At 40.4% G+C, this 22874-nt stretch overlaps 1 protein-coding gene across 12 annotated transcripts in view; it reads right to left on the bottom strand.

Annotated features, from left to right (window-relative positions):
- The window catches only part of PLEC (plectin), a 1553583-nt gene that overhangs the window by 134783 nt on the left and 1395926 nt on the right, over positions 1–22874 (bottom strand). For all 12 annotated transcript variants that reach the window (XM_044067397.1, XM_044067398.1, XM_044067399.1 and 9 more), the window contains 6 exons: positions 22104–22265; positions 12332–12436; positions 9882–9977; positions 5473–5598; positions 3647–3799; positions 2368–2522 (listed from right to left, as the gene is read on the bottom strand). In XM_044067397.1, coding sequence (XP_043923332.1) covers positions 2368–2522; positions 3647–3799; positions 5473–5598; positions 9882–9977; positions 12332–12436; positions 22104–22265 — 797 coding nt within the window. The remainder of the gene's footprint in view (positions 1–2367; positions 2523–3646; positions 3800–5472; positions 5599–9881; positions 9978–12331; positions 12437–22103; positions 22266–22874) is intronic.

Below are 22874 nucleotides of genomic sequence, written 5' to 3'. Positions count from 1 at the left end.
CTTAGCTTTAGTGAAGACACTGGTTCTGTAACTCAGACTCGAATATTTCAGTAGTCGGCCGACCGGCACTTGCGAAATGCTTCTGCTTCGGGCACCGCGTGGCAAGAAAGACTAAAGAAAATGGCGTCGGCTACATGTTTTATACCCCTGACGACCTGACGTCATGGAAGAGAAGACAGCAACCGACGCAGGACCCAAGACTTTGGAATTCAGGCCGACTGAGGGCAACCTGCCAGCAGATTACCCAAATGTAATTACTGCAACAGTGAAACATGAAGAACATCACTGTAGTACCTGTATGGTTTCCTAGGAGCAAGGGGTAAGGTATCAGGAGTTAAACTGGATTCCATAAAGACATCATCCACAACATCCAGGACTGTTGTTATTGCTAAAGGCCTATGTTGTGGCAAATCTAGAAATTCTCTGAGTCTCTTTTTGGACTGAGGATAGTTTTGGCATTCCCAGTGGAAATGCTCTTAAAGTATGTAAGGTTTCACCAAAAGAAAAATCCTCTGGTGGAGAAGCAGAGGGAACGGATTCCTCTGCATCTGAATCTTCATAAGCAGATAAAGGCATGTCTTTCATAATCATATACCTCAGTCTCGTCGGACTCTTGTTCTGTTAAAACTGCTGGGGACAGGTCTCTTTTTCTCTTAGCAGGGGAAGGCTGACTTCCCCTATTCAGCATAATAAGGTCTTCTGCCATTTTAAGCATTTGATGTTGTGGCAAGGAAGCAGGTGCATGAGTTTGGGTCGTTGTTTTTTTAGGCATAGCGTGTACTCTTGGCCTTAGAAACTCGATAGTTTTAGACAGAGATGAAGATGTGAAAAAAGTCGTCAGTTTATGTCGAATATTGGTAGTGTGAAGAACTTCCTCAGAAGCTGGTGCCTGCTCAGTGGCTTCGGACCCATCCAAGGTAGAGACAACTGCAGGTTCCATAGTCGAAGAAGAGTCTCCCCGCATACCAGACTCCAAATGGGTCTTGGTAGAGGCCTGAGAATCCACTGAAGCGGGCATCAGGGACTGCAAAAGCACCTCACTGAGTACCAGCGAACTGGAGACTAGCTTAACGGAAGCGTCGTCGGCAGTTTTGGACCTGTGCGGTCTGACTCTGTTTATCCTGATGTTTTTTCAGAATATCAGTAGTCTGATGGCTTACCGAAGCCATTTCAGAATACGGAGATCAAGAACGAAAGTATTTAGCGACAATAAGGGCCCGACGATGAATAGTTCGGGCATTGAACAAGGCACAAAACCGACAGCGAGGTATGTCGTGGTCTGGGCCTACACAGCTGACATGGTAAGAATGGAAATCTATGTGTGGTATTTGCTTTCCACAGGCAAGACAATTGTTAACTGACATCAGTTAGAACAAGAAAAAAGGATCCCCCCAATGGGGTACTTAGCTTTAGAAGACTTCAGGCTAATTCAATCTGGAAACGAAAACTGAAGTAGCAGCCGACCGGCACTCATGCAAACTGCTTCTGCTTCGGGCTCCTCGGCAAGAACGACTGATGTAATGGCGTAGACTGCCCGTTTTATTATACCCCTGACAACCTGATGCCAGACCTGGAGCAACAGCAACCGACACAGTAATACTAAATCTCAGGTATTCGGGCCGACTGAGGGCTACCTACAGGCAGATAGCCCAAGTGTGATGACTGCAACAGTGAAACATGAAGAATATCTGTCTCTTTCCTTGTTACATCCCACTTGTCTTACAACTTCTGCTTAGGGGTGACAGCTGGGCTGTCAATCCTGGGTGATGGATAAACTACACCATGTACCCTTCTAAAAGCACATACACACATAATCCAAGCTATGGTGCCTGCTGCTCTGGTTGACCGGTTGGACCTCATGTTCTCAACTGTTCTGGTGCTGCTGTATCTCCTGGCCTTCACAAAGTGGCAGCAATGCAGTGAACTGAACTACTTCCCTAATCTTGGGCTAAGGAGTCATCCTAAGCTATTTACTACCACCATTCCTTCCCAGTCTGACTCCACCAGCATCCAGACTCACTAGTTGATCGCAGATGTGGGTGGCTACCTTCAAGGTTCTATTCCTCTATGCCACACAGGTGAGTGTATCTTCATCCCCCCTTAACCAGTACAATGCAGTCAACTCCAGCACTAAAGACTTGGGTCAAGTTTTCATTTGTGTTTTTGCAGGTCTTTCTTATACTGAAGCACAGTATTACAAAAACATATGAATGGGACAACAACTACGGGCTGGGCCTGAAAACATCAAACTAACATCAGAGCTCTAGCAAAGTTAACAAATTAAAATAACAAAGTAAACAAGTGATAAACTATACATGAATGTCTATAAAATGACTAAAATGTCCAGAGTGAAACAAATTCACTTACTTGGTGACTGCATCCAAAGCCTCCTTGTTAGTTGGTGGGACAAGGAAACAGACAGAAGGTACAACAGCTTCACTTCCTGCAGTATTCAGTACCTTCCACTTGTAGGGCTGGGAGTTGTTGAGTAGTGCACAATCATCTCCCTTGTGCACTGTGATCTAAATTATTACAACATGAAATGTTAAAATGCAATACATTGTACAATAAGTAAAAAATCATCTAGCAATCCAGCTAGCAAGGGAAATGCAATTAAAACTCTAGTTACCTTATTGTCTGTCAATTACAGTTACCTGTACACAAACTTCTATTATCAAAAAAAAAATTGTCAAAAAAAACCCTCAAACACTACTCAATTCAAAAAGCAATTAAAACTCTTCCTCTTAAGCTCATGGATCTGCCCCTGCCAGGAACCTACCTAAACCTTCCCACCCCTTCCCTACCTTACCTCACATCTCTCCACTAACACCTCACCCACTTAAACAACTTCATAATCTTTTTTCCCCTCTATCTCCCTTTATAACTTGTTTTAGTCTGCTATGTAATGACACCTCAGTATCCAATGCTTCTAACAGTGTAATTAATTTCTAGTATATATATATATATATATATATATATATATATATATATATATATGTATATTTATTCTGTTCTTGCATTGTATTCTATTTTTGTTTGTTCACTGAAACTCACAGATGGTCTTCAACTCCCTCCACCTAGTAAATGTGCTGCCCTTGACTCATTTGTAAATATATACTGTACACTGTCTAAGATGCCACTTTCTCGCATTGTAATTTGTAATTTTTGTAAAAGCATTTTTCTTTTTTGCACTCAATCCTTTCATATTTCTGTATTTTTCCTATTTGTCATGTCACTATTACTATTATGTAAACTCAAATTATATGTTGTTATTTTACTGTGAGATTATGCATGTAATTTTACCTTTGGAGCTTTTCTCCTCGGGTCATCACTGAAAATGGGCTTCTGACTCAGTTGGACTAACCCGGTTAACAAATGTCAAATAAATAAATAAATTTGTCCTTGCCATTAACAAAACCTAATCAATTACAGCCGACCATATAGGTCAATACTGTCTTCTTCAAATAAAAGTAAATATAAATGTATTAACATAGGCAGCCTCTGACATACGCAGTGAGTTTTTAAAAACTCCATGACCAATTTTCTGAGAGACTTAGTATGCGTATATGTTGTTGTAAGACTACAAAAATATTCTTCCATCTGTACACATCTTAACTTTCAGCTGGATTTCTCCTTTACAACCTACCTCCATCTGTTTGTAGTCACAGACAGCCTGCACAGGAAGTTTGCCTTTTAGGGGGTTGCCAGGGTTACGAGGTTTTAGTTGGACAATGGCTTTGGCCCTCTTGCTTAGACCTGCAAGGTGACCTTTGTAGTCATTCAACTGTTCCCTCTCTTCCTGTTAACAAAAAAAGAAAAACTTAAAAGTAAATAATTTTCTCTGCCATTCATCTTCATGTATGCAAAGCAAGACAGTCTGTTACACAGATTACTAGTAAAATGGCAGCAGATTTATTTTTTGCGACTATCTGTTAATTTACGTATAGTAAAATAAATGATGCAACTTACTTAATATGTTACGTGGTCAACTGTTAATTCATCGATACAGTTAGCTGATCAACATACTAAATGAAATTCAAGCAATAAAGGTCATCCCAAAGCACGAAAACAAAAATCAGACATCAGTAAATATACAAGAATTATTTATTTACATTTGGGGTGGCACAGTGACACAGTGGATAGAGTTACTGCCTCAGAGCAATTGGTTCTCTGTTATGATTCTCAGCTGGGATGCCTTCTGCGTGAAGTCTGCATGTCCCCTCTCCCTGTGTTCATGTGGGTTTTCTCCAGGTGTTCCTATTTCCTTACACACTCCAAAGACATGCAGTAGATGGGCTAGGCACACTAAACTGGCCATAGGTGTGAGTATGCAGAACAACTGCAGCAGGGCTAGCTACCTGGTGGTGTGAACCATGGCCCTTGATGACTGCCACTGTTAAATGACACCCTGAACCCATTTGCAAAAATGGGAAAAATGGATTATCAAAAATGGCTATTTGCATATTAGGAGATTTACTCAGAAATCAAAAACAGGAACACATCTAGCAATTCAGTGATATAACCTGTTAAATTGTTTAAAATCATTACATGTTTTCTTATGTGTTTTTTTTTAAACCTTTTGTACACATTTACAGCTGGAGTTTTTCTCCCAGGTCATCGCTCAAAGGGGGCAACGTATGCCCAAACGGGCAGTCCCAGTAAACAAATGCAAACAAACAAATAAATGTAAATACCCAACAGTGAAAACACTGGCAACCTAAGTCAAGAACTTCAGGCAAGTCAAACTCAGGTAAATCCATCTGTGGAAGAGTGTTAACAAGATAGCCACTGGCAACACCAGTACATGAAATGAAAAATACAACCGGACAGTGAACCAGAACACCAAAATGCTGCACTGCTAATAGGAATCACTCCTTTCCAATATGTACAATGGACAGAAGGGGCAGAAAACACAGACTTTGCTGACCTGGCATATTTTGGGGAATTAATCAAATGTGAATTTTGATAAAAAAATGTGAACAGCTTTTATTGATTCAGACAACATAATGCCAAGCAAGCTACTGAACCAGTCAAAAAATGTACAAGTCATCCCTAAACTTACATCCACTCGAAGTAAGGCTTACCTAGCTAAAAAGAAAGTGAGATTTGGCTTCATAAAGCTTCCTAATCGTGCATCACTAATACCTTGTAACATACCGCACATGCACAACTACAGCAGCACAATCATGTCTTCAAGCCTACAAGTAACATTACGCTGTAACAATTGTAAGTTCAGAAGCATACAGCAGAATGCAACAAAGCACAGGCCAATACACTGTCGAAAAACTTTTTTTTTATTGCAACCTGGCCTGTCATGAATGCACACACCATCTCCTGGACTTGAAATTTAAGGCATTCATAAAGCAAGTATACAGAAAAATAGTCATGTAAAGCCACACAAACTCCATTACAAAGTCAACATTGTCAAAACTACAGAAAATACAGAAGGGCTGAAATTAAAAAAAGACTTACAAGTGAGTCCTTGAGCAGGTCCTCAAGTCGAGTGGCAGTAATGGAGCGATCACAGGAGTATTTTTTCTTCATGGAGTCCTGAGTTTTCAAAAGGTATTCCTCAGTATCCTTTACATCTGAGAAAAACTGAAAGGAAAAAAGAAAAACATATTAAGGTGTCCTGTAATAGTTGTAGCAAACTAAGTTTTATGTTCATCAATGACAGAACATTTGTCTCAGTGGTGGATACTTCACCTAGATATTGGAAAGGCTCAGCATCAAACATGACCTCACTGATGCCAGGTCCAAGAGAGGGAGTTAGGTCTAAAGCAAATGACCACTGCAAAGATCAGATAAGGCACCACTAGTGACTGGAATCAGACAACCTGCTACAAGTAGTAAGTGGGGTGGCATCACTATAGGCTAAGGGAGGAAAACTTTCACAAGTACAACATATAACTGGCAAGCATCATAGCTACTTACTAGGATCTTTACAAGCCTAGCCATACGTTCCCAAGAAGGTTTTAGCCCTTATATTTTAAATATGAATAACCTATAAATGAGCAGAAATTTTACATGTTGCTCTAATCCATGAGGGACAAGGGTTCTGGTATGCAAGTCAGATTGTAAAAGGTAGAGCAAGAAAGTTACATTACAGGAAGTTAGATCTGAGTAAGAATAAAAGAAAGCCCCATGCAGCAAATGGTCATCATCCAACCCCTGCTTTGGGACAGAATTAAAAAAAAAGTCCAGATGGCCACTTCTTTTTCATTTTATTCACAATGCAACAGGACAGGTTTACCTTTTCCTTTCTTCCACAGACATCATAATCCAGCTCTCAATCTACAGAATGAAGCTGTGATTGATAAGGTAAACTAATAATTCAAAAATGCCAACGTAGCAAGCCAGTTGAAAAAATATTGTTTTCTAGTGCAACCAAGACAGTTAAGTGTTTACTTGGAGGCAATTTAGTATCTGATCTGTCTGACTGCAATTCGTGGACTACTTCTCCATTCCATCACTCGTTTTCTTCAGCCACATCATAAATTGGTTTGGTTTTTCCTTGCCATCTTCTATTAAGTAATGTTGGTCATTGAAATATACAACATTTTTATAGATCCTGGTTTCATCACAGCAACAATTAAGTTCCAAACATCAAAAAGATGAGAAATGACTACCAAAAAGGACTTCAACAAACAGAAATCTTTGTGGAATTCTATAAAAACTTTCATGATATCAGACACAACCAAGATTGCCAGAACTAGAAGATTTAGTCTGAGCTAAACCTCATTTTTAAACAATCCACAATTCTCTTCCAACCTCTGGATTTATATACTAAAATATAAGCACTAAATTTTAAAGTTTACCAATTTTACCAACTTCAACTCAAATTTTACAATATAAAAGATGAGATGAACAAGGTACTCGGCATCTAATATACAAGACAACAAATTGCTGACAAAACAAGCAAATTAAGGACTACTGCAGAACAAAAGTATAATTACACAAGTATCCATTGACACAGGTTAGTGAGTGAGTGAACGCAAGTTTGCATTCATTGGTAGACTGGCATCTTATACAGCACTGATTTCTCTTCCTTGTATCAGATGTTTTCCAGAACATGTTTTGGCTCACCTAGCTCTGAGCTAGATAAAGCAGGCATCAGAGAATGAAAAAGAATGACTTTAAAAATGTACCAATGTTCTTGCTCAAAACATGGCATGCAACTCTGCTACAATGTTCTTGCTCAAAACATGGCATGCAACTCTGCTATAATCCATCCCTAAAAAACTTATAAATGAGGGCAGACATAATTAAAAAAAAAGTAGCAATAAAACACTTCTGAAACATAAAAATACATTGAGCTATTTTATCACTGGTAGGGTTCAATGTCCAAGATATGGACCTGCTACATAGGGAGTTTTAAGAAGATTTAAATACAGTCCTTGGAACCTTGGTCTTCTCCCTGCTTGTCAACTACTTAAGGAAGGTATATATGAGGACTACTGTCACACAATAAAGACAAACAATGCTGTCTTCCTAGAATTTGACCTCTGACTGGGCAAATCACAAAGAAGGCCTTGTACAGCAATTTCCAGCGTAGGAGGGTCTGCTGGTCCCTTCATTAACTTATTTAAATGTGGAAATCATTGGGCAATAGTCTATTTTCATTGACAAACCAAAAACAGGTTCAGGTTGCTCATATACTTCATACTCTTTGCCAAAAGCTGCTGCTAACATACAACACTGCTAATATGCAGTCTGTATTGTAAGATACACATAGAAGCTAATATCCCCATTTATTTGCTATGACTCTGTAAACATTGTATATGCAACTAGTCAGCAACTGTAGCTTAGACACGTCATGTAATAGCTTGCTTTGTGAATAAAGTCTGGTACACAAAGTGTGTGGCACCCCAATTTGTCATACAGGAAAATAAGTGTTTCTTTTGATAAACTAACAGTCAACCTCTACAACAGTCTATGGATGACAAGTGAGTATTACCTGTTAACTGCAAGTACTACATTTTTTCCTTTAACATGAATTACATCTATCCTTCACATAACTCTAAACATTACTACAAATTTTCTCAAAATGCTGTTCCTGTTTCAAACAGCTGTTAAGTTTTATTTTCTATCACTGCTAAATACATAATCAGTTAAGCCTCTTTATAGCTTCTGATATGCCCTTTTATACATTCCTTTAATTATTTCCCTTTTAAACATTATTGTATAAAGTATAATTGTACTTCGAGCTTTTCTTCCCAGATTTGTACTGTAAATGGGCCACAACTAACTTGTACAATGTAGTAATGAAATTATAAATAAAAAGCCTAGTTTATGTGGTATAAAGGGATAATGTCCTGATTACCACCTAAATGACCTGTGTTTGACCAGTGACTAGGACACTGGAAAAGCCAGCCAGCCAAGGTGTGTGTGTGTGCAGCTTTCACCTACTCACAATTTGGGGGGATAGTTGCAGTGCAGTTCATTGCAATGCTGACACCTACTGAAGAGAGGAGTGCATGGCAAGCTGCATATTGGCCGAGGTGACAACCACATCTGCACAGCCTCATACCCAAGGCCTTGTTATGTGGTGGGAAGAACACAGGCAACATCTGGAGAAAGCAACTGCAAAGGTCAGAGACACAACAGATTGGGATTCTGGTGCTTAAAACAAAAGAGTAGACTTCCATAGTAGATGACGGCACTGCTACTAGCACCTACTTGCCCTAAAGGGGAAAAATGTGTCATAACAATGAATGGGCTGGCAGAGTAACTCCAAAACGAGGGAATGGGTCAATTAGGTCACCCAGGGGAGGCTTGATGGCTATGTGTGTGTGTGTGTGTGTGTGTGTGTGTGGGGGGGGTCAAGGACTCAAAATTAAAAATACATACATAAATACAATATACATGAAAAGCACACACACACTCTCTCTCTCTCTCTATATATATATATATATATATATATATATATATATATATATATGGAGTCCAATGCATACAGTGTTTTTTTTTTCTTTAATCTGAAGTGCCTCATATATATATATATATATATATATATATATATATATATATATATATATGTATATTGTTAATGCCCTTTGTGAAGATAAGGTATACATAATGGCATGCAGCAGTTCAGGCTGGATCTAGATATTTATACACAGAATACTTACTTCTTGTTTTCTACTGATGGTTCATTTTCCCAAGCATCTAATCATTCCAAAAGCCTTCTTTGCTGCTCTGTTGCACTGCTTAACTTTGGTAATCTGATATGGATTATTTCCAGATCCCCTTCCCTCACTTGTTACTTCTGCTACTTCCACAAGACTTGGCTGGCCCCTCCTCTCTTGTTTATTACCATTCTTTGATTAAACATAACTCTATTGACTGTAACTATTTGCTTTTCACCAACTAGTCAATGTTTTAGCCAGAGTGTTCTAGAGTATGTGCCACATTACACTACTCAGTAGATGCCAGTGGCTGTCAGTCATCTAGTGTACAACATTTAGATGAAGACTGCGCTATATAATGAGTATACTTTTGGCCCACCTTGGCACACATACTTCTTCAAATCACCTGGAAAGCTGTTAGAGAAAGCATTCTATTTCTTTATGATTTAAGTGTCTGTCACTAATGCACTCCAAGCTGTCTGCACTATTTGCTGCCTTAGCAGACATGACTTCGTACATTGTAATTACCCATTTCATTCCCAGAGGACATTCCTGATTTTAGACACATTCTGCCAATACTCTGCTTTCTACTGCATCAACTGCAGGATGTGTGTGCTTGACTGCATACTACTACAGTCAGCACTGGACATCATTATTCTGCTTTCAGACAGCATTGGAAATCAATCACACATCTGCCTACTTAGTGAAATTAGTGAACAAAACGAAAGTGAGACAGGCAATGGTGTGAGGTACCTGGAAATAAGCAGTGTTCTCTTTCAAGTGGGTCTCAATACAGCAGCACAGCTGAAGCATCCAACTCCACTGAGTCTGCAGAGCAGCCATGAATGCCTAGTAAAAATGAGAGAGAGAGACATGTCAGAGTAGCAGCACATTAACATTTGCTTATGTTCACAGAACAGTACAACATGTATGAATTGGATATCACAATGCAAAATATACACAGGACATGAAACGTGACTTACTGGTTACACACAGCCTAACAGAGACTGAATAAGAGAAACTATAAAATGTACAAAACTGGTGCAAGGAAGGAGCAAATGAAATAATACTGTCAATGGGTGTGATTTCTTTCACAAGAAAAGAAAAAAGTTTGGTAGATATGAATATAGAGTGAAGACACACTGTATAGATATGAAAAATAATTAGAATACAGACAGCATACCAAACACAGACTAGAAAAAGCAGACATATGTAGTTTGCAATCCATGGAAAATTAACAGAAACTGGTGGAATGAAGACCGGTTTTAATAATGGTCTGAGCCATACAACAAACTACATTATGCAACTCAATTATGATTCCTGTTGTCTTAATATATATCTGTATGGTGTACGTACGTAGATACACACACAAACACACTATGCAATTGATATAAGGACAGAGTTTTGCATAAAGGAAATCTTAATAAAAATATTTCCATAAATGCAAACCTCAAAAGCAAATTAAGACATTTACTCCCAGGACATCCATGCAGAATACAATACAATGTACACAACATGGAACATCAGGCAGTTAAAATAAACATTGCCACAACACCCAGAGATTACTTGCTGATCTCTTACTGTGTTTTTATCCCTGATATTATCCTATCTGTCCAGGGATGGACAGGCACCTTGTTGGAAGTTTTCTGTTCAGAGGATGAGCGAATACTAGTTTTTGGTAATGCAACTTTTATTTCCCGTCTAGGTCCCCATAACAATTTCCCTCCCAACTGCCAGCTCTTCTATCACATTTGAGCACGATACCCCTCCAAACAGAATTTAACACAGTTCTTGTTTGGGTCTCCTACAAATCCTGCAACTCTAATTAATCCATATAGAGATCCAGATAATTTTTTCACTTTCTGTTATTTCTGACCGTACTACTTGTAAGTGGTCCATCCATTCATCCATTTTCTAATACCACGCTTCATCCTTTCATAAGGTTATGGGGATGCTGCAGCTTTTATGGGAAACTTTGAAACTGTCAGTTTACTGACCATGTGTGTCTTTGGAAGGAAGGAACTGCAGCATACAAAGAAAACTAATATAGACAAATAAAGGCATGTAAAAGGCACACCAGCTGTGACCCTAACTGGAAATCCATGTACTGTGAGATGACAACCATATTCACTGCACTGGCCTACCTGGACTCCAAAAAAGGTGCAGAAACCTAAAAAATATGTGCAACTTAATCCAGAGTTATTACGTGGTTGGGAATATCAAGCGCTACTCTAAATTAATCGTTTTGTCTCTTCTGTAATATCACCTCACAGCTTGTAATCTGACATGCTTGGGGTGGAACCATACCAAGAGAGGTACAGGCATGGCCGTGTGTGGTAGGGATGAAGATCTGACTACAGCAAATCTCTTCCTATACCCGGGTCTTCGATGGTTAAATGTTGGTTCTTGTTGACTTGCATTTTTATAGCTCTAGCCTTATAGCAACAATCAATGTTTTGCCCTTCATGCAAATAAATAAATAAAATCATTTTCCTATAACTTAATGTTACTGCCCAGAAATACAGCTTATGAATAGTTGTGCTATGAAACCATAAACACAGAGGTTGTTCTGGCATTACCACATGGTTTTAAAATAAAGGTCACTTAACCCATCTCACTGCAGCAAAGCCGAGGCACAAGGCTGCAACATCAGCATTTTGGGTTTGACCAGCTTACTTGCAGATAGCTATCCTTCCTCCCACTAGGCTATGTGTCTGGCCTCCACTCTTTATCTTTATTACACACACACACACACACACACACACACACACACACACACACACACACACACACACACACACACGAAAGCACATGGCTGTATCAGCTTTTGGCCACTGAAGTCCAAAGAAAAAGAAATTCACAAGCTGTGCCACATAGGACTGCTTACCTCCCCAAACTACTAGTTGCCTAAACCCTGTACCCACACTTAGGGCAGAACCTCTAACATCCTACTAAATATAATCACAGAAAGTATCTGAATACCATAAAGCTGAGATATGAGGAGATGTTGCCACATTTTTTTAATAATTCTAAACAGCTTAATCTGCTTTCTCTTCACATTTACTTACAAACTAATTAAAAATGGAAAGTTAGCACAATAAACAGTAAGAATGACACAAAACAAAATGAACTTCCTCAGTAGGACACTGGACAATAAGCACAAGAAAGTTGGGGGTGCTTGGACTAATAACAGACAAACTTACCTCTATGGTCTGCCGACCAGGGTGACCATCCCGAAGTAGCTGTTCTCCAGTGGCCTGAATGTCATTAACTTTCTTCTCCTTCAGTTCCAGCTCTCTCATTAAGTTCTATAATAAAGCAATATTAAAAAAAAGCAATCAAGATGCGGTGTAAAAATTATAGTCTCTTATACCATCGACAAGCATTTACAATGAACCATACCTGCCTTCTCCACTTAAAACTATATAATGTCATACATCCATAGACATGTATATCGCTCTATCACTTGAACAAAACGCAGAATGACACAGCACCAGATACTGTTTGACTCTTATACATATAGACCCATCATGACCTTGTATGAACATATGTATTTCTATAACACAGCCAGAAAACAATGCTCCAAGACATTACCTTTAACAGACATAAGAAGAGGTCTGTTAACATACTGGTAATGTTCAACAAAAAAATTCACATCTGATCTACATGACAAGGGACAGTCAAGTTATGGAGCAAACCTTCATCCTATTTAAATGATTACGTATCTCGCTGCAAGTCTCCCAAGCAGATATACACCCTAAAGGGACAGCCAGTGTAATAAAAAATCAAAGGGTCAGTGGATATAACTTAACTGAACTCCTCAAGATGTGTGAAAGAATTTCATATAAAATATTAAAATGCAATCCAATCAGCTTTGGGGTTGGTAGGACAACAGAACACAGAGGATAGGAAAGAAATGAAATCCCAGGTGAGTGAGGGAATAATTTCAAGCAGAATTTCATGTACGGGTCAACATTTCTCAAAGTATACATCAGCTGCACTACACAGAGGATGGAGGAAAGTATGAATATATACAAACAGATGACACCAAGTTCTACAAAAATAGAGACAATAATGAAGGTGAGAAGGACGAGATTAGACAAATTCACCAAGGTGCTAGAAATAACAAGCTGATGGCAGTCTAGTTCCAGAGGAAGAAACACCTAGGTAAGACATGCTAACGAGATATTCCACACATGGGATATTAACATGAAAGCTTTTTCTCTTAGGTCCCCTCTGAAAATGGGTACTCTTCAGTAGAGTTGCCTTGGGTAACTAAACATAAATAACACTCAAATAAAAATGGCAGTCTGTGAGAAAAGACAGCAACATGACAGGCATCAGCATCACTAGAAGATGACAAAGTTATTCTTCTTTACAGAAAGCAAGCGAGGCCACACCAGTTACAGAAAGCAAGTGAGGCCTTACCAGGTGGGGTGCATTCAGTTCTACAAGAATACGTGATGGAATTAACCAGACAACTGGTCAAGCGCAGGCATTACGGACAAACAGATGGTAACCTGAGGCACTGCACAGAGGTCTAGTTTTGTTATGGCACCAGTTGGCTCACGAGACAGCTGATACAGTCACACCTGTGGCAGTGAATTTCATTTTGTTGTAACAAAGACACATTTGGTGAAGTCACATGTGGGACAGTGTATTCAGTTCTGCCAGGAATGTGACTGAAAGGGCAGAAAGCTGGTGAGGCCAAACTTAGGGCACTACAGTGAGTTCTACCAGGACAAGGAAAGAAAGGACAGAGAGTTGGTAAGGCCACACCTAGGACAGTGCACCAAGTTCTGCTAGGACAATAGCGGAATAAAAGACATGCAGAGAAAGGCAAGAAAAATGGTGTATAATATACAACAAAAACTTGTAAAGACAGACTAAAGAGTATTAAAGATGGATGATGGAAAGGGAAGGAGATGGAAAAGGTTTAAAAAATATTTAAATATTTAGGAAAATTAAAGTCTATGAGGTATTTTGTTATGGAGGAAACATTCAAGAAAAAGGGGAAACAAGCTGGATACAGATTATGAGGCTCAAAACTGAGGTTAAGTATTTTCTCAGACAGTTGCAAATGCAAGGAATACCTACCGAGAAGTTCATGGAATCAAAAACAGTGAACAGATGATAAATGAATATAATTTTCTGTGATTTTGGTCATCAAGGAACTACAACTTGTCAAACCAAGTAGGTTGCACATGTTGACAATTTCTGTATGTTTTTGTAACAGTTTTTTTCACACTTTCTCATTCAGATCAGGGAGTCTTAATCCCTGAAACACCCTATCTTTCTTGACGGTTTAGTCAATTAATTAGGTAAAATAGAAACTTTTGCAGCCCTTGAGGAAGAAGCAACTATGGTACAAAGCTGCAAATCACAGCTATGTGAAAATTTTGGTTCACAACAGACCAACCCCTCAGCCTGGTACACCCCAAGTTTCTCAGCCTTTGAACTACGCTCTACTGAGAGGGAAGGGGAATCATGCTCTACAGCCCCACTTATTTGCAGTGAGGTAATTGGTGGATGAGGATCTACAAAGGCAAGCAAAAGACTAAGATGATACAAAAGAGAAGGAGAACAGATGACAGAAAAAAAGCAAATGAAAACAGTGTGTGCAAGGCATGGACCTTTAGATACACCAGTACGCATATCCACATCACTGTAATTCCACAGAGCTGGAATGCACAAAGAGATTGGAAAAGGATAACAGATGTTTGTACTAAATGACACCTTCATTCTAGGAGGAAAAACAGAATCACGGACTTCTATATGGAACTGGGTGCTCAAAAAAACAGAGGTACACTAGAAGTTGAAGGGGGGTGATACTTCCGACATAGCAAATCAAAACCAAGAAAATCTAAAGGTATTACTGCTCAATGCAAGGAGCCAAAACAAAAAACTCCACTCCCTGGAAGCTCTCTTTACCCTAGAGAATGCTGACATCTGTCCGGTCTCAGAGACGTGGTCTAAAGCCGCAGACAGCACACCGACAGTGCCAGCTTATAATGCCTTCCACACATTTAGACCAACTACTTCACAGGCAGGGGCTAAAGGTGGAGGTGTCTCTATTTACATCAAAAATAAATATACTTCAAGGCTGGTCAAACAAGACAATGCACTTGAGCTGCTCCATGTTCAAATCACCACAGGTAAAGTCCAATACCACTTCTTTGCAAGCTATTGGTCCCCCTCTATGACCCAGGAAACTCGTGTATTAAAACTTATTAGAAACACTAACCATCCAACCCAATACCATATTCATGGATGACTAATTGCCCCACTATTAACTGTTAATCTTATACGACAGCAAATGCACACGCACAGAGATTCCTAGATTTTGTAAACACAAACTTCCTGGACCAGATGGTCAATAAACCAACCAGGGCTGCAACCATACTGGATCTGGTCCTCACTAATATGGAAGAGTGCTGCACACCCCCTACTGTAATGCCTTTCCCTGGTAAGGTCAGACCACACAATGGTCTCCTTTGAAGTAAAAATAAAGCCTGGACCCCCAGCTAAACAGATAAAATTCAGGAACTATTCTAAAGCTAACCTCCTATTGACTGAGAACCTGGCAAAATGTCAAGCTCCTTTAAACCATGAGAACACTTCTGCCTATGCAGAACTGTTCACAGAAACCCTGTACAAGCATGATAATAGCTGTATAGAGGCAGCTGTACCCACCAGAAAGAAGTACAGAACTAACTGTAGGGTGGGAGATTTGGCATAATGGTTAAGTTGTTTACCTTACAGACCCAATGTGCAGGGTTTGATTCTCACATGGGGTAATTGGCTAGGCTTAAAATGGTCCATAAGGACAGTTAGCCTAGTACTAATCTATGAACCTATGAACTCAAAAAACAAGCTACCCTGGTGGAATCACAAAATCAATCAGATGTACAACAGGAGGAAGAAAATCATGGCAAAAAATAGGAGGTGCGGCACCCAGCAGGATAGAAGCACTCTAATTAAACTAAACAAACAACTCAAAGGGCAAATAAAGTCTAGCAAGGCCAAATTTGAGGTAAGGTTGGCCTCCCAGGCCAAGGACAACCACACAGCATTATTTAGCTATGTTCACAACCTCAAAGGCAATGCACAATTGTGTGCAGTTCATTGCAAATGGAGCCACCTATACTGAGCCAGAAGATATAGCAAACCTCCTGGCTGATGAATTCAATTCCAACTTTACTTCCCTCAGGAAATATCATAAAATATAACCCCCCCCCCCCTACTATCACTAGGAAACAGGTCCTTAATGCTCTCTCCAAGACCAACAACACTACATCAATGGGCCCAGGCAATATCCCAGGATGCCTTCTGAATAGCATGAAACATGACCTATTAGGGCCTCTGGAATTACTATTTAACTGTAGCCTCCAAACAGGCTTCATGCCTCATGAATGGAGAAAGGCAACAGTCATCCCTCTGCATAAAGGTGGGCCATCTAAAGACCCTGAAAAACTATAAACCCATAAGTCTCACTAGTCTTGTATGTAAAGCCATGGAAAGAACCATCATGGAGATGATCAACAGAGATATACTAAACCTCCAGACATTGGACACAACCCAGTTTGATTTTGTAAAGGGCAAATCATGCCTACTCAACCAGGTGGACTTCTTTGAGTAGGTCACCAAATCAATGGATGAGGGCAAAATCATTCACACTATCTACCTTGACCTGTCCAAAGCATTTGACACAATACCCCACTTGGGCATTGTTGACAAACTCAAGAGGTTAGGTACAAACCTGTATGTCACTCACTGGATAGCCAACTGGCTCACAGACAGGACCCAGGAAGTTAGAATTGGAGAGTCTACCTCTACAAAGAGGCGAGTCACAAGGGGAGTCCCTCAGGGATCAGTCCTTGGACCACTCCTTTTTGGCATTTACTTCTCAGAAGTCAAGGCCAATGTCAGTGGTCTCTGGCTAACTAAATTTCCAGATGATTGCAAATTAGGAGTGGTCATTAAATCTCACACTGACACAAATGTTCCCCAGGAGGGGCTGATACAGACAACTAACTGGTGTTGGGGTCATGGGCTAAAACTAAATGCCAAGAAATGCATAATAGTATCCTTTGGGAAGTCATCCATCCCTGGTAACTATCATATTGACAACACACCCCTTAAAGATGACCCAGTAGTCAGGGACTTAGGGACGCACATAGATAGTGGACTAGCCTTTGATCATCATGTGTCTACAGTGGTGAGGAAATCATTCTATGTTGCGCAACTTCTAAACAAAAGTATGGCATCTAAATCCAAGGAAGTCATTCTTCCACTCTATTCAGCATTCATCAGACCTGTCATTGAGTACAATGCCCCCCTCCTGTATGTACCTAACCAGGCATATCCAACAACTGGAACATACACAGAGGTTCCACACTAAAAGAATACAGGGCACAAGTAACATCCCCTATGCAAACCGCCTCAAGGCCCTATCCCTGTATTCTGTCTCCTACAGGCTTTTGAGGGGAGATCTATGCCTGGCATGCAGGACATTGTCAGACCCCACACTGATGGGCCTCCTGCATATCCACAAAACAAACAGTACCAGAAGTAGCCATTCTAAAGACTTAAACCTTGCCTGTGATACAAATACGACCTGCTGGAGAGATTGGTATGTTCATAGGTAGGTACTAGGCTATTGGCCCTAGGGCCTATATAAGCCTAGCCAAATGGTACCCTGGCTTTTGCCACCCAAGAAAATTATTTTCCTGTGCCCCTGTCAAGCAGAGCCACAGAAGTGATCCCCGGGGTGAATTTCCTATCTCCCATCCAATCATCAAGATTTTTCTTGAAGAGTGCTAATAAGGAGGTTTGTTCAATATAGATAGGTAGTTTGTTCCAGAGTATGGGAAGTCTCCGAGACAGGAATCTATCCCTCCAGCATGTTCTGTTTATTGTGGTGACAAGGTTTAGGTCCCTAGACCGTGTAGCTTGGAAGGATTGGGATTTCTTTACGTGGAGCATGTCCAACAGCTCTGGGTTTGACATAGCTTTGTATGTTAGGCAGAGATTGCCTCTGAGTAGGCGATATGCGACAGAGTAAAGCTGGAATTCTTTGAGACGGTCTGCGTAGGGCATCTGTTTGAGGCCAGTAATCCTCTTTGTGAGGTATTTCTGTGGCCTTTCCAGTTGTTGTAGATGTCTTGTGAGGTACATACCAAAAGGGGCGTTGTACTCTATAATGGGTCTAATGAGTGACAAGTAGAGGAGAACAATGACCTCTTTTTTCCTGGATGAGAAACCTTTTGTGATGAGGTGTGCCACATAGAAGGATTTCCTGACTACTGTGGCGATGCGATTATCAAAGGAGAGACTACTGTCCACCCGTGTCCCAAGGTCTCTTATCACACTTTTGGTGTTAAGTAGACTACCACCTATGTGGTAATTCATGGGCACAGAGTTTTTACCAAAAGGGATGACAATGCATTTTTTGGCATTGAGCTTGAGGCCATGGCTTTGACACCAGGCATCTGTCTCAGTGAGGCCCTTTTGTAGGATATCCACATCGTTAGGAGATTTGATTATGGCTCTTAGTTTGCAGTTATCTGCAAACTTTGTTAGCCAAAGACCTTCTGTGTTAGCCTGTACTTCAGAGAAGTAGATACCAAACAGGAGAGGACCTAGGACTGAACCCTGTGGTACTCCACTTGTCACTGGTCTGAAGTTGGATTTAGAGTCTGCTACTTTCACAGTGTGGGTTCGGTCAGTGAGCCAGTTGGCAACCCATCTTGTGACATAGGGATTTATACCTAGGTTAGTGAGTGGGGGATGATGTTGAAAGCCTTGGCAAGATCTAGATAGGCTGTGTGTACCACCTTACCCTCATCTACAGCTTTGGTGACCACTTAAAAGAAGTTTATCAGGTTTAGGAGACATGCTCTGCCTTTTACAAACCCAAACTGGGTAGGGTCCAGAGTTTGGAGATTACCAATGTCATTGTTTATAAGTTCCATGAGGATACGCTCCATAGCCTTGCAGACCAGGTTCATCAGAATAATGGGGCGGTAGTTCCTGGGATCTGTGGTGGCTCCCCCTTTGTGGAGTGGGAGAACTGTTGCTGTACGCCATTCAGTGGGCACAAAGCCTGAGGTGAGGCTATGACTGAACATGGTACTTAGGTGGGGTGCAAGTTTGTTCTGTAGTTAATGTAGAACGCAGCCTGGGATATTGTCAGGTCCCATGGATGCTGTGTTCTTGGCTTTGGAGAGTGTTTTTTTTTACTTGTGCAGCCGTGATTACAGGTACTTTACATTCTTCCGGTATAGAGATGGGCCCTTTAGGGGATGAGATAGGGGTAAAGTTAGCACTGAACCTATCTGCCAGGATGTTGGCAATATCAGTATCACATAGACTACCCCATCTATGGAATAGGCTCCCCACCCATGTGAAGCAGAGTTCCTCCTTAATCCAATTCAAGTGCAACTTGGACAATTGGATTGGAAACTGGAAATTCATCCCTGGTTTGGCACCTATGTCTCTAATGGACACAGGTAACCTGTAAATGATTCATCTCCCAGGCCCATGCTTACACTTATCAAGAGTATCAGAACTCAAAGATTTGGGATGCATGGCTAGGCTTAAAAAGGCCCTTGTGGTTGTTAGCCTAGCAAACACCTATGAGCGTGTGTAAGTAGTACATGATACATGTGTAAATAGCATGTGATATGTGTGCAAGCAGTACGTGATAAGTGTGTAAGCAGTAAGCAATGTGTGTGTAAGTAATATGCAACGTGTAAGTAGTACGAGATATGTGTACAAGTATTATGTGACACGTGTGTAAGTAATGTGTGTAAGCAGTACTGTCTGGTCTGCACTGCAATCACAGCAGGGGGATGAGAACATCACTGCAACATGATTTTATAATGGCACAGAGATCTGCAGAAACAGTTAGAAGTTTTTACAATTCAGGATTAGGGTCTCAGGCAAAGGGGTTAAGAGAATGACAGATTTATACAGATAGGATATAAATAATCTCAAAAGAGTACTTGAAATATCATATGAAGCCAGAAAAGAGAAAGTGCTATAGTTGGAAGGAATTGAAATAATAGGGGAAAGTGCTACAGTTGGAAGGAACTATGATAACAGCCCAGGATTTCAGCTAAGACGGGAAGAGAATCCCACACAGAATTGGTGCTAAAATCACAGCAGATGGCAGCAATGCCATCTGACTCAAACAGCACTACCATGTTTAGAGAAAACACACCATGGAATCAGTTCTGCAGATGTCTTGATCAGGGCTTTTAATTGTAGTGTAATGCCTCCACCATTGTGTTAGGAGATTGTAGTTTGCAACTTCACTGTTTGTGTTACAGTTAGAACAGAGGACACATGGTACATGAATCCAGAAATACTGCTAGCATCTAAGTTCACCATATGTGGCAGGAACAGGTTGCAATTAAAATGTGTACCTTAGGTAAAACAAATAAGACAATGCCACGTGGAATTATTGCTGGAACCACAGCAGTAGGAAAGAATGTCATCCAAGTGCATCAAATCTCTTCTGGACTGTAGTTGTTACTGAAAAAGGTGTGATGTCTTTGGATAGTGTCATACAGACCAGTCATACAGTCACAGTGATAAAGCCATGTGTAATAAGCAACGTTCTGGCAGTACTCACCAAAAGATGTCTGGGTAATGCCCTGCAATCAGAGCAGGTTAGCCTTCCACTGGCAAGTCATGCAGCATGGAGTTATAAAACCCCTTTAAGATATAAACTGCTTAAGTCTTTGGTAGCGTGGAAATGCTTACTGTCTACATTTCAAAGTTACACAATGGAAAAAAGCAGAGATTGTACTCATCATCCTCCTTGCCTCACAGAATTCAAGGACTTTGGAGGTGTGCAGGTATCCGCCAGCCTAAAAATGTGAGTATGACCAATAACAGTGAGCCCAGAGGAGATTCTAAGATTTGAAGCGTTTTTTGCAAGTATTAGATTTATGTACCTTATTCTAACTTTAGACTTACATAAGGGTGCCTTAAGGTTTAATCCCATCAGGACTGAAACTTATATAGCCCACAAAAATGCTGTGAAAGAAATGTAAATGAAAGGACACCACAGACCCAAGAAATGGAAACTCATGTCCATTGTACTGTGGGAGGAAGTTTTTTTTCTTTTTCGTAATAGACTACCTACACCTTTAACCTCAACCTCTCAATATCCAAGCCACAAGGATGTTATGATGGAAAAGCAAGTGAGACACCATATTCCCACACAACAACCTTTTCTTCTGATGTGATCAGCATTCTCAGATCAGAAAGCCCATGACTGCCCCCTTTCTCCAGGAGGACAAGAATACTACAGGAGTTCCTATCAGAAGACCGAAGACGCATGCGTCTTGGTCAAACTTCAAATGTCGAAAACGCAAAGTGATGAAGTGGCTTTTAAGCAAATTCTTTCCCTGGGAAAGAAGTCGCTTGGCCGCTTCCATCACTTTGCCATTTTCGGCACTTTAGTGCGATCTCGGAGTTGGTATATTTAAGTAGGGGTGGTGTGGGGGGCACAGCCCCCCACATGGAGGGTGTGGGGGGGGGGTGAAGCCCCCCAGTTAAAATAGTGTTTAGTGTGTTTTGTTTTTGGGAACAGCGATTTTTTTCCCCTGGGGGAAAAACAAAAAATCACTACTCTGGCTGTTCGCTCTTTTTAGTTTTTAGTTTTCGTTGTTTTCTGGTCGATATAACGGTGTTCGATCTTTTGATTGTTCACTGTTATAATATAGATCCTGCTACAGCACCCTGTACTTCTCCCGGACAAGTCAGGTAAGCTAGCCTACAAGCCCAAAACTGCTCAATCTCAAAACTGTCAGCCCAGGTCTCCAACTGATGAGCACTGAGATCATAGCAACCTGGGTATACACCATACCTACAAGACTACAGGGAAGCCAGAAGTCAATATTCTTACATAAAAACACAAAATTCGAATGAAAGTCTTATTAGGGTAGGTATTTTTGTACATACCGAGTAGCTATCCTTCTTGGCTACCATGTTGGTATTTCTGTCACTCCAGTCATAATTCACTTCCTCATCTTCCTTGTCATTCAACCACATTAGTTCTTTGGTTGCTATGTTGACAAAATTGTTGAGGCTCTCAAGGTTTCGCAAGCGAGCCTTGGAAGAATTCTAAGACAAAAAAAAAAAGAGAGATTAAAATACTGTTCTTGGCATCAGTGGATAATCTGTTTGAAATCATTCCTTACCAATCAGTTCTAGAAAACAAGCTACAACTGTATGACTTTTTTCTGAAACAATGAGGCGATTACACCCATGTGTATGCAGTGTGCCATAAGTTTTTCGAGTAGTACAAGATGATCAAATAAACAACTACCCACAGCATTTGATCTAACTGTACAGAATAACCACAAAGAACGGTCCCCAAACTGAACACTGTAGTATCTTCATCAGAAATATCAGACTAGAACACAAAACACAACAATGGTAAAGGGAGTTTGAGAAAAGGCAGACAGGTATACTGGCCACCAGAACAGCAGGCAAGCAATACAACTACAGCAATCAATGGAAAAAAATGAAGAAAATCCAGCGGTTATTGTAAGATACAACTGTTTCTTCAAGTGGCACCCCTCTCCATAGATTCATACAGCAATTTTAAGCACCTTGTTTCATAACATATGCTAGACTGCGAAAGGTGAGCGACATTTCATACAGCAAAGACAGCCATTCAGAAAGTATAAAATGGGTACACTGTTCAGTGAAAATAAAAGGTACACAAAC

The sequence above is a fragment of the Protopterus annectens genome, chromosome 3.part1, assembly GCF_019279795.1.
Source record: "Protopterus annectens isolate FY-2018-M chromosome 3.part1, PAN1.0, whole genome shotgun sequence".
NCBI classification, from domain to species: Eukaryota; Metazoa; Chordata; order Ceratodontiformes; family Protopteridae; genus Protopterus; species Protopterus annectens.
This window is presented reverse-complemented; position numbering and strand designations above follow the sequence as displayed.